At 45.9% G+C, this 12,500-nt stretch overlaps 1 protein-coding gene across 1 annotated transcript in view; it reads right to left on the bottom strand.

Moving 5' to 3' along the window:
* The window catches only part of LOC105910388 (hepatocyte growth factor), a 27,596-nt gene that overhangs the window by 871 nt on the left and 14,225 nt on the right, over positions 1-12,500 (bottom strand). Inside the window, exons 8-18 of the mRNA XM_031565374.2 lie at positions 10,224-10,389; positions 9,840-9,973; positions 8,481-8,574; positions 6,137-6,279; positions 5,128-5,160; positions 4,805-4,910; positions 4,449-4,523; positions 3,774-3,923; positions 3,295-3,401; positions 1,851-1,993; positions 1-1,207 (exon numbers count right to left, since the gene is read on the bottom strand). The exon at positions 1-1,207 is cut by the window's left edge and continues 871 nt beyond it. Of these exons, the coding sequence (XP_031421234.1) occupies positions 1,031-1,207; positions 1,851-1,993; positions 3,295-3,401; positions 3,774-3,923; positions 4,449-4,523; positions 4,805-4,910; positions 5,128-5,160; positions 6,137-6,279; positions 8,481-8,574; positions 9,840-9,973; positions 10,224-10,389 (1,328 nt within the window). The 3' untranslated portion in view covers positions 1-1,030. The remainder of the gene's footprint in view (positions 1,208-1,850; positions 1,994-3,294; positions 3,402-3,773; positions 3,924-4,448; positions 4,524-4,804; positions 4,911-5,127; positions 5,161-6,136; positions 6,280-8,480; positions 8,575-9,839; positions 9,974-10,223; positions 10,390-12,500) is intronic.

Here is a 12,500-nt window from a genome sequence, read left to right as displayed (position 1 = left end):
ATTATCTACAGCTGCTTAAGATACTGTTATAATACATTGTTTTTTTTTATAGATATCCTGGTGTTATGAGGCGCTGCTATAGTGACATTACCACAGGCTTATGCAGGCTTTATAACACGCTGTGTAGTACATATAACATGATGTTATTACAACATTACAACACTGGATATCTGAGCCTGAAAGTAAAAACTCTTTACTGTTTGTGTAGCAGAGTGCTGTACAGCGGGAGCCGAATAAACGCCCCAGCCGACTCAAAAAAAAAAAAAAAAAAAAACTAAACAAAAACCCACAGAGCAATCACCTCACCGTTCCATAAACAATTCAAGTAGTTTCAGGAGATAATATTCCAGAGGCCGACAAACATCCGAGTACTTTTGTAGAACTCAGCCTGACTGCCACCGTAAGAACTTATTACGGTGGATTGGATAGAGCTTTTGTTGAGGCCTTGGTGGGTGGAATGCCCAGAGCACTTCCTAGCCGAGGCCTGGTAAAAGCCGTATCAAATCCACTGATCTCCCTTTAGAGGGCACCTCCTGGACACAGAGACGCAAACGGAATCCAGGCTTACTGATCTTATCAATCGCCTCTCCTCTCCGCACACACAGACACACACACACACACACACACACACACACACACACACACACACACACACACACACACACACACAACACACACACACACACACACACACACACTCACTTGTCTGCACCGACAGAGGTGGCATACAGATGACCTACAGCTGTGGTACAAAGTTCCAGATTAAGTAGGATTCTGATCTTGGTCAATGACGATCACAGGTCCAGTGGTTCAGAATCTTGCAGGGATCAGTGTGTTCTTGGTGGACCACGATCCCGTGTGGTGCTTGAGGCCGTTGCTGTTGTTAGTGTTACATCACTGGGAGTCCATTCACACTGTTCACGTCAGGCCCTCGTGGCTTCAAGGTTTAACCTTGAAGAATGTCATGTCATGTCAGGAAGTTTTTGAGTTCATTCCAACTCAAATTTCGTTGCTGATTATTCAAACACTTTCAGTAGTTCTGTTCAGGGTAGTGTCTGTACACTTTATGGATCCAGTTGGCGTAGAACGCAACATTGACGAAGATCCCGGGGCGATTGTGGCGGGCGCAGCCTCTGCCATGGACACTTACACCGATGATGACTTTAATCCCACGGTCTTCACACACCAATGAGCCACCGTAGTCTCTCTGTTGGCACACAACCAGGACACAACTGATGTAAACAACGACACTAGTTGTTATATAAAGTTGTATAACAAAGAGTCTGAATAAGAATACTTATTTTGCCGAATCTGAATGTAATAGTGACACTATTTGGAAATATTTACCACCATTTACCAAATATTGGCTGTATGCAACAAACAGATTTTGAAGGGTAGAGCAAACATTCTAGGTCTTATTTTCCAATAACTGGAACATGCCAAGGACAATGTCTCTCATCCTCCACATCTTAATCACAATCAGTAGATTACACAGACCACACACTTTGTATATATGATTGCCAAATGATACCAATATGAGTTTTTGGGTCAAACTCGGCTTGGCTTTTGAAATATATTTGTTGTGTGAGTGTGATAACAGTGTGGTGTGTGTGTGTGTGTATGTGGATTTGTGTGTATGTCTGTGTCTGTGTAGTTAATCAAAACAACTCTGTACCCTTGGGCAATGTATTCATCATACAGTCATGTTGCATTAAACTTTGACTACAGAGAAAACAACAGCCTTCCAGTAACTGGGCATACCGGTAACATGGGTCAAAAACAAAAGTAGATAAATCAACCCTTTTCTAGGTCATTTGAAAGCTCTAAACCCACACTTGTGGTAAACTCACCTCACATACACCCTCGTCTTTGCGTCCGCCAGCACACATTTTATTGTCGCCTATTTGCAGGCTCCCACGGTGGTTCTCTCTGCACTTCTGGTTGCTGACGATTGGCAGTTTCACCGTCTTGAGCACATCCTCATGGCCAGTGCCTGAGAGCAGATCAACATGTTCAGCATTCAGCATGTAATACATGGACAACACCGCACCCCAACTCTACCCCACAAGACTGTGTTACAGTCAACACACAACTCTACCCCACAAGACTGTGTTACAGTCAACACACAACTCTACCCCACAAGACTGTGTTACAGTCAACACACAACTCTACCTCACAAGACTGTGTTACATTAATCAACTCTACCCCACAAGACTGTGTTACATTAATCAACACACAACTCTACCCCACAAGACTGTGTTACAGTCAACACACAACTCTACCCCACAAGACTGTGTTACAGTCAACACACAACTCTACCCCACAAGACTGTGTTACAGTCAACAACACACAACTCTACCCCATAAGACTGTGTTACATTAATCAACACACAACTCTACCTCACAAGACTGTGTTACATTAATCAACACACAACTCTACCTCACAAGACTGTGTTACATTAATCAACACACACCTCTACCTCACAAGACTGTGTTACATCCATCAACACACAACTCTACCTCACAAGACTGTGTTACAGTCATCAACACACACACAACTCTACCCCACAAGACTGTGTTACATCCATCAACACACAACTCTACCCCACAAGACTGTGTTACATTAATCAACACACAACTCTACCTCACAAGACTGTGTTACATTAATCAACACACAACTCTACCCCACAAGACTGCGTTACATTAATCAACACACAACTCTACCCCACAAGACTGTGTTACATTAATCAACACACAACTCTACCTCACAAGACTGTGTTACATCCATCAACACACAACTCTACCCCACAAGACTGTGTTACATTCATCAACACACACACAACTCTACCCCACAAGACTGTGTTACATTCATCAACACACACACAACTCTACCCCACAAGACTGTGTTACATCCATCAACACACAACTCTACCCCACAAGACTGTGTTACATTCATCAACACACAACTCTACCCCACAAGACTGTGTTACATTAATCAACACACACCTCTACCTCACAAGACTGTGTTACATCCATCAACACACAACTCTACCTCACAAGACTGTGTTACAGTCATCAACACACAACTCTACCCCACAAGACTGTGTTACAGTCAACACACAACTCTACCTCACAAGACTGTGTTACAGTCATCAACACACACACAACTCTACCTCACAAGACTGTGTTACATCCATCAACACACATTTCTGTGCCAGATGTGATGTGATGTATGCCACATAAATCAAGTACGAGTACAAAGGTTGTGATATTATTTATCGCATATTTTATTTACCTTTGGTCTCTCCCCAGCCATACATAGTGCACATTGTGCCCTCAGGGATAGCACAGCCTGCTACAGGCAGCTGGATAAGCCTAATGTTTGGTGCTGCGAGAGCAGGCCTGTAGAGAGACAGAGAGAGAGAGAGAGAAAGAGAGAGAGTGATGACAGTTTTTATGAATTTTTCAGAGATGATTTATTTAATAAATAAAGTAAACATTCATGTACCCCTGCTCCAAGCACACCCGACTGAAATCACGGCAATTATAACAGGTCTGATTAGCTGTATCAGGTGTGCTCTGCTAATCAAGAGAGCCACTGATGGGAGTATGGGAAGATGGCAAACACACGACAGAGCGAGGCAGCGGTGAGGAGGACGAGGAGGAGGAGGAGGAGAGGAAGCAGGAGCAGGAGAGAGGACCCCTGGAGGAAATGTGAAATATTTCGAATATTTAAGAGAGACAGTCAACACCAGCTGCACAGGAAGTCCTTACTGTGTGAGCCGCAGCATGGCCAGTCCAGAACCTTCAGGGCCACACAGGATGTAGGAGATCCTCACTTCCTGTCGTGGGAGCTCGGTCTGCACAGACTCATTGAGGTGAGCGACTCCCAATATCACCTTGTATTCAGTCAAATCAGGCACGCTGTGGAGGAGGAATGTTGCGACGTCAGGAATATCGTAATGTTATCAAACCACTCAGAATTCAGCCTGATGGTATTTCTGACCAAACGGCGTCATGGTCCATTATCCAAAATATTATTCTCCAACTCCCCAGCCATGGCTAAACTGAAATCAATGTAGGCACTTACTATGCAAACAACACCCCATGTAGCTCTTCAAGAATGCTTCACAGCATGCATGCATGCAATGTGTTGGCCTTGTGTTGCATTACAGTGTCTTTCGATGCGCATGCAGAAGAGAGTGATACCTATGTAAGTCTATGTGGAATTTTCCACGCCACCTACAGGTCTGATTTAAGGGCTGATATACAAATGTGAGACAATTCACTAGAGATGACAGCTATGTGACCTCTTGGGTCTGGCCGACTACTGACAAGTTACAGACATGACATCATCATCATCCCAGATGCTGCACATACAAAAGCGAGAGAGAGAGAGAGAGAGAGAGAGAGAGAGAGAGAGAGAGAGAGAGAGAGAGAGAGACTCACCAGGAGGAGAAACACTGCCGATCAGTCAGCACCCAATGTTCGCGAATCAGGGACCCTCCACACCAGTGACTGTCCCTAATCATGCCAAAAGACAGAACGCACACACACGCACACACACACACACACACACACACACACACACACACACAGAAACCATTGACCCGCATACACACAAATACATGCACACAAGCACACACACGACACACACACACGTCAGGTAATTGGACACGACTGGAAACATCTGATAGCACCAGCACTCCCAGGCCTCTAACCTATATTACAACGGGGTTACATGAGAACCCAATCTGATGACAAAAACCCATGATGACAGGATAACCAAAACAAAAATGTCTCACCCTTTCTGAATGCTGACCATCCAACTACCCTCCCTGGGCGGGGCAGGGCCCCCTCCCACGATACGGACCGCTTTATGAATGACACACGCCGCCTTGGGAGCTTCAACTTCAACAACACAAAGCAAAAAGGACATTTATGAGAACAAGGCTAAATCAGAACATCTGCACTCAGAACGCTAGACTGGACCGCTACCAAAGCCATTTCAAACTGAATTTTCTTTCTCATTAAAGTTAGATTAAGCTGTTACAAAAGGCAGTGGATGAGAAGAGGCAGCGTTGCGCTGATCAAATGAGCTGTAATGTTTCTTTCGGAGCAAACTCACTGTTTTGTGGGAGACTGTTGATTGAAGTTTCACCTGAAATGAGAACGATAGCATTGATTTAGGAATGGAGGTGACTGCAGCGAAGGAGTCAAAGCAGGAGAAGTAAAAAAGTCAAGAAAATAAGATGAATACAGATCTTTCTAATGAACATTTACATTGAAGCACTGAACAAAGCCACTCAGGCCTCGATCGTTTCAATCGGACTTAAAGTCCTTTAGTGAGTCCTGAACTGAATGCCAGGCTCTGAAAATATACAATTTCCCGACCACAGGACCAAACAACCTGGAAGGAGTGTGGAGGGAAATGCAGAGCTGCAAGAGCATATGGGACAACTTAACCCCATGCCTGCTCCTGCTGCTGTTGTTGATATACGACCGTGAAGATCCTTCACACACTCTAAAGCTCCGATTTAGAGAAACAGCGTGGTGGTGGCAGTCAAAACCACCTGGACTTCCCTGCAGTAACCTCAACATTTTCACCTGCACAGCCAGTCTAAGTGGTCAGAAAATCAAGAGACCTGGTCAATGACATGTCCTTTGTCTTAGCTTTTTTTTGCATATTCAAATTCAAATTATTATTGTTTCATTACAGCTCATTATTTTTTTGCATATTGGGGTAAAGTTAACGCGATTATCATTAGGCATGGCTTTTTTTGGGGCTTAAGGCTCCAACACAAAGATCAGATGCTAATCATTTCCTACTGGCATATAAACTGTGTACAATCAACCACAGCAGTGGCAGTGGTACAGGGGGTAGAGAAGTCGTTTAGTAATCAGAAGGTTGCTTGTTCGATTCCCTGTCGAAGCGTCCTTGAGCAAGGCACTGAACCCCTAATTGCTCCTGATGTGCAGTGTGCCATCAGTGTAAATGTAAAATGTGTATACATTGTAAGTCGCACATATGTAAGTCGCTTTGGATAAAAGCGTCTGCTAAATGACTAAATGTAAATGTAAATATCACTGTCATGCACTTGCACCCCCACTGTGGCCACCGTGTTGCATCCACTCACAGGGCTTGCACATGCAGTAGTCCCATCGGATGAAGGAGTTGTTGGTGTAACACCAGGGCCCGTGCTTATCGCCATCTGGATTCCTGCAGTAGCTCTTCTCAGGGTCAACGCTCAGCACCGCCGCATCCGCGCTCTTGGTGGTACTAAGACAAGACAAGACAGATACGCACCCCATCAAAGACAGGCACAGAGTGCACGTGTGGAAGACTAAGACTAATCAATACCTGCGAGGAGTAGATTGATCATCTGTGCATTGATGCGCAATGGACCACACAAGTACAGTTCATAGAAAAACACGATTCAGATGAGTGCTTCTCTGCTAGTATTAACGTAATCATTAATATTGTTTGAGTGTCTACTGACTGGAGATCAGCACAGAGCACTATATGTTCTTTCCCAACCACGAGTGGGTTAAATATAGAAATGATTAGATGGCTGGAATAAATTGCTGGGCGTCCAATGGCAGGGTGACATATTGCTTTACATTACACATCATTACTTCAAATGCCATCAATGTATGATACAGGGAAATAGGACTATTAAGACATGAGACATTATTCTCTGATGGGACAAACTCCCACACTGGACTAAAAAGGCAGTGGTATGGAAAACAGAGGGGGGGGGGGGGGGGGGGGGGATTGTCCAAATAAGAGAGTGTAAATCGCTTGGGTACACATGTAGTTTGGCCCGGAGGTTTTGGCGGCAGGGTTGGAGGGGTCACATGCTCGGCCTTTCCCATCAGCCTTGGCAGGAGCCCAGGGCTGGGGTGGAGTGGGGTGGGGTGGGGAGGAGGCGTGGAGGGGAGGGTCTGTGTGGTTGATTGGGGTTAGGGTGGGGGAGTTCTAGTGAGCGAGGAGACATTACTCAGAAACATGCCCACCTACGCCGCGGATCCCCTCTCCCACGCGCACAGACCCCCCCCCCCTCTCCAGAGCGCGGTGCAGCATGCTACACATTCCCTAAAGCCCCGGCCACACCCGCCTCTGGGTGATAACAGATGGGAATTCAGAGCAGGGAAGGCTGTCTGTCGGCCAAATCATTTCACAGTGATGATACTTCTTGTGTTATCTTTCTCTCTCCCTCTTTCTCCCTTTCTTTCTCTCTCTTTCTCGCCCTCTCCCTCTCTTTCCCTTTTTTCTGTTTCTCTCCTTCAACACTAACACAAACATGCCACCTGTGAGGGTTCCCTGAGAGTGACCTCTGACCTCTGACCTGTGAGCATCGGGTGTGAGCCAAACGGGGAAGCTGGCAGGCTTTGATGTGCTCGTGGCGGGGGGGGGGGAGGGGGTGAGCTGGGCAGCTAGGGGTCAAAGGTCACAGTCTAAAGCACAGCCGCCCAGCTGCGTTCCTGCCCCAAGTAATACTCAGGGAATTGAGTCATGCTAACGACCACACTCATACATCAATTAAGCCCCTTGCCCCACAAAAAAAACTGAGTCAGTCTGCTGTTGTAGAAAAAAAAAAAAACTTTTTCTTCCCTCCCACCAGAAAACTGTAAGAGTCTTATTTTTTCAACTTGGACAAATACGCTCTGACAGACAGAGCACCTCTGGGCTTTCTCTTGCTGCTCCATGGTGGATGACCCCGTGACCTTGTGCATGTTCATAAAAACAGAGGAGTTATTTGGGAAATGCCAGAGTTATTTTCCCTGCACGTGCTTTAAAGTGATGGTGAGATCATGCCTATACACAGGGGAACAGGTGTTACTGAGAATCTCAAGGAGAGGAAATAGTCAGTCTTGTTCTTAAACCAAGTAAACACTTAGCCTTAGAGTGAAGGAAAAGGAAATAAAACTGCCTTCAAATATGAAGTGTGATATTTTACAGGTTAAACCTTGCTGTTCAATTATAAATGCATGGTAAAGAACTTTTGCAATGAAAAGGAGCAAATCCATTTTTGCCTTCAAGCTCTCCCAACAGCCCCACATACAATATTACTGTGTCAATGTCTGAGGCTTCCTCAGAGAGTCATTTAGTATTAAAGAGAACGGCCCACAGAGACAACATGGGAGTTTTGTCCTTGAGAATATGCAACGGACGTCGGCAATTCAAGCACACCCAGTCACTCTGTTTCCATGGATACCAAAATCTATATGCGTATAGGTGAAGCTGGATATCTTGAAGTCCCTGAACCCCTTCTGATGTACAATGTGTATCAGTTTGCTCTCATGGCGTGAATACGCTGAAATCTCAACCTCTGTCTCTGTCTACATCAAGGTATATAGCTCACTTGTACCATTACAACTTAATGTTTAATAACAATTACAGCTTTCGCACATTCCAGTTGATTCCACTGGATTGCGTTAAACCCTGTCGGAGGGAGATCTCCTCGCATTCCGCCTTACCTCTCAGAGCGGCCTTTCCACGTGTCGCAAGGAATGCCCGACCTGGTCATGGACACGGTTCCTCTGTACGACTCTCCGTTGCCCTCATAACAACCTGGGGGAAAAAAATAGGTCACAGAGGTCAAGGAAAGAAGACATAACATGACCCTGCAGAAGATCGTTGGTTAACAGCAGCAGCCATATAACCCAGCCACCCTGAAAACACTCGGCCCGTCTATACTTCATTGTCACAGCAAAAAACAAACGACCTACAGCTGTAAAAATACCGCAGCTACAGGGACATGTGACAGTCATCAGAAGCCCAACAGGAGGCACCGGGAGGCAGCCCTGCGCACAGCCTCCCCACACAGACGTATGGAGGAATCAGCGTCGGCAGCGAGGCGTGTAATACACCTCCCCTTTGCACCGCTGTAAGGTGCGCCGCTCATTTAACTGAAGTTACAGCTGCTCCATGTCGGAGCCCTGGCAGCTCATTCCCCACACAGCAAACAGCCTCAAACTAAGCCCCCTTCAAACAGCCACTATTGGAGGTTATATAGACATTACTTCAGGGATTGCAAGGCGCCCTGTGCCAATAAGGCAGATTACAAGGGGAAAGTAAAAAAAAAAAGAAGTCATTCTCTTGCCATACAGCTATTCAAGAGAGAATTTTAAAGAGAATTAGGAGGGGAAAAAAGTTTAAAGCAAATGGTTTTTTTTTTTCTGCAGAATAGGTTTTGATATGCAAAAGAGAACTGAACTTCAAAAGTCGTGAGACTCTCGGTCTCTCTGTTGTCGTGAATCATTTCTTGGGAGGAATTTTGCAAGCATTGCAAGCAAAGACACTAAAAGCATGATCAAGGCTCCCTTCAAGTAGTTTTTATGGGGGAACTATACGGAGTGATGAGGTGTTAAATAGGCTGCATCACTTTAGGGACAGCCAGTTTTAATATGTACTTTCACAACATCATTTTCAACATGTAGGCCTTTACTTCAGTTGCTTCTACCTCTGCCCAACTAATTGGCAGGAAGGGAAATATGCTAACAGACCAACAGATGTTAGCGATGTCCACCCCAATTTGGCATTAGGAACACAAATACATGATGAAGAGAAGCTTTATGTTTTCTTTGTGCTTGTACTGAGATCATGCATGAAGGAAGAGAATGGCCTTCATTATAGTTGCCTTCATTTCTGTTTATGTCCTACATGTGAATCTTTTACTCGATCTGATTTTTATTTCTTCAAGTGATCATAAATCAATGACTATATTATCCTTCACTAAGCAGTAGTACAGTGGTCCAGTAATAAATGAAGACATCCGTAAAAGGTTTAAAGGGTTAGGATCTTACCTTTAAAGGTTTAAAGGATTAGGATCTCACCTTGTGGTTCGGAGCCCTCCACTCCACAGTGGGGGATGTTGCTGCAATATGCCACTGGAATGTTAGGGTCTGTCGTGAAGCACCATGGAAGGTCACGGCCATCAGGATTCCTACAGTAGTTCTCCCGTAGGTCTCTGAGTTCACACACAGACACACAGTCACACAGACACACACACAGACACACACAGACACACACACACACAGACACAAAGACATCAATATTCCAGGGTGTGACAGGTGGCCAATATGAATTAAATAATTGATGGATATTGGTCAGCCCTATTTTGCAATGGTCAGTTGTTTTGTAATGTGACTGTATGTCACATAGAAGCAAAAACACAGACAGTGTCTGGGTAGTGCTGACAGGTGGTGAGTGTTCCTTACTTGCAGTGATAGTTCTGGGGGGTGAATGAGTGTTGGTGGGGGAACTGCGAGTCCCAGCGCTGGCAGGTCAGGCCGCCAGGACTCACTCCCACGTCCCCGCGATACCCCTCGCCACGGCCACGGAAACAGTGCGTTGTTGTGTCACTGTCACTGTGAGCGCTGGTTTCTGTTGAAGCGGGAAAGAAATAGAATGAGAGAGAACGAGCGAGACAGAGAGTAATAAAAATACTTAGAAAACCCTGGAGAGCCCAAAATTGCCTAACAAAGTCATAATATGTACCACTGGCACAAGTTATGCACGTAGGGAGTCGGGTTTACACAAGGGTACTGCCCAAGGAGAATTGTACTAAAGTTGTCATTTCAAAAAAAGAAAAAAAAGAGAGAGAGAGAAAAAAGAAAAGAAAAAGAAGCTTGGCACAACCAGTAATGGAGACGTGCTCTGCCCTTGGCTTGGCTGATCAGTGTGAGGTGCCAGGATCAATCCAGCTCCTCCGTCAGTCCCGCGGACACTGAGTCACGCTGCAATGAGCCGCCCATGCATTACTACAGACATGCACCAGCGCTGCCGCTAATGGGCAGCCAAGGTTTTTTTTCCCCGAGGCCTGGCAGAGTAAAACAAAATGGGGCGTTTTTTTTCTTTCTCTTTTACTTTTTCATTTAATGTTACAGATTACGGCCCCTTGGCTCCTGCCGTGCATGACTCTATTGCACATGATTGCCTATCTCTGTCTTACTTAGCGGACTTGAAGTGCTGCCCATGAGCATGGCTGTGCATATAAATAGCTATGTCCTCATTATGACAAGAAAAGATGCAGAGCCGTGAAAACAAAGGAGGTCTTTGTCTGTCGAGCCATTGCTTTGATTATTTCTGATATTTGCTAGAAAAAAAACCCAATCGGCTTCAAGCAGCATGGCTGTAAATTCGGCTCCCTTTTTTTAACACAAGGGGGAGAGTATTGGATCCTCTTGTTAGGACTATGTAAACATTCCAAATGGACAGATGCCATCTTGTAAATACACACCCGGACGGATCACACTGATGACTTTCCCAGAGACCAGCGCTGCTGGAATCTGATACGGAGCACAAAATGGCCTTGATTTCCTCTCAAGGCTTACCTGTGCTTACAATCCTCATCCCGAGAGGAGAGATGTGATTTTGGATTAGCCCCTAGAACAGGGGTTGTTGAGGGTGGACACGGAGCACTCCGAGGCTACAACTCTGTCAGCGAGGGTCAGTGCAGACACTTGAACCACTTGACAGTGAACCAGGGGAAGATTACACACACTCTCAAGTGCAGTAAAAACAAAGGCCGAATACCCAACACGAGTAGCAATCACTGCCCAACTTCTGATGAGGGCTCGGGGCACAGGGAGAGGGAAAGAAAGTGGTGATTTTCCACTAGAGAGAGCCTCCACTTTAGTTTGAGAGTGAGAGAAAAGGGGTGACAATACAAGGGATGGAAAAAGAAGAGAGGGGATGAGAGAACGAGTGAAAGGAGTGAGAGACTAGAGGCACAACGAGGAAGAGTAGAACGGTTTGCGTGTATGCAAAAAAAAACATACGGGAAAAAACATACGAACGAAACAAGGAAAAAAAACCAAGATGAGAATGATGTAGTTAAGTGATAGAAGATCAGGAGTGGTGAGTGAAAAGACAGGCAGTGGATCCACAGACAGAGGGAGGTGAGTCTGACAGACAGTGCCGTCAGTGATTGGATCATGGTGTGGTTCACCAGGCCTGTCTGTGAGGGAGTGCAAACCCACATGAGTGTTTTGTCTTCAGGGGAGAAGACAGCAGGTTTACAGAGCAACTCAAACTCCCCCACCCTCCCTCATTAAACACATCAGCCACTGACCGGCAGGGCTGGGCAAAGACAAACAAATACTGCAGGATATTAACCACAAACAGGCCAGCACTGAGTCAAGGCTAGGCTACATGATGGGAGATGAATGGCAATGTCGAGAAGGAGGGAGAGGGAGAGAGAGAGGGAGAGAGAGAGGGAGAGGGAGAGGGAGAGAGAGAGAGAGAGAGAGGGAGAGGGAGAGGGAGAGAGAGAGGGAGAGGGAGAGAGAGAGAGGGAGAGAGAGAGGGGGAGGGAGAGGGAGAGAGGGAGAGGGAGAGGGAGAGGGAGAGAGAGAGGGAGAGGGAGAGAGAGAGAGAGAGAGAGAGAGAGAGAGAGAGAGGAGAGAGAGAGGGAGAGGGAGAGAGAGAGAGAGAGAGAGGGAGAGGGAGAGGGAGAGATAGAGAGAGAGGGAGAGGGAGAGGGAGAGAGAGAG

This window comes from Clupea harengus, chromosome 3, assembly GCF_900700415.2.
Source record: "Clupea harengus chromosome 3, Ch_v2.0.2, whole genome shotgun sequence".
Taxonomy (NCBI): Eukaryota; Metazoa; Chordata; class Actinopteri; order Clupeiformes; family Clupeidae; genus Clupea; species Clupea harengus.
This window is presented reverse-complemented; position numbering and strand designations above follow the sequence as displayed.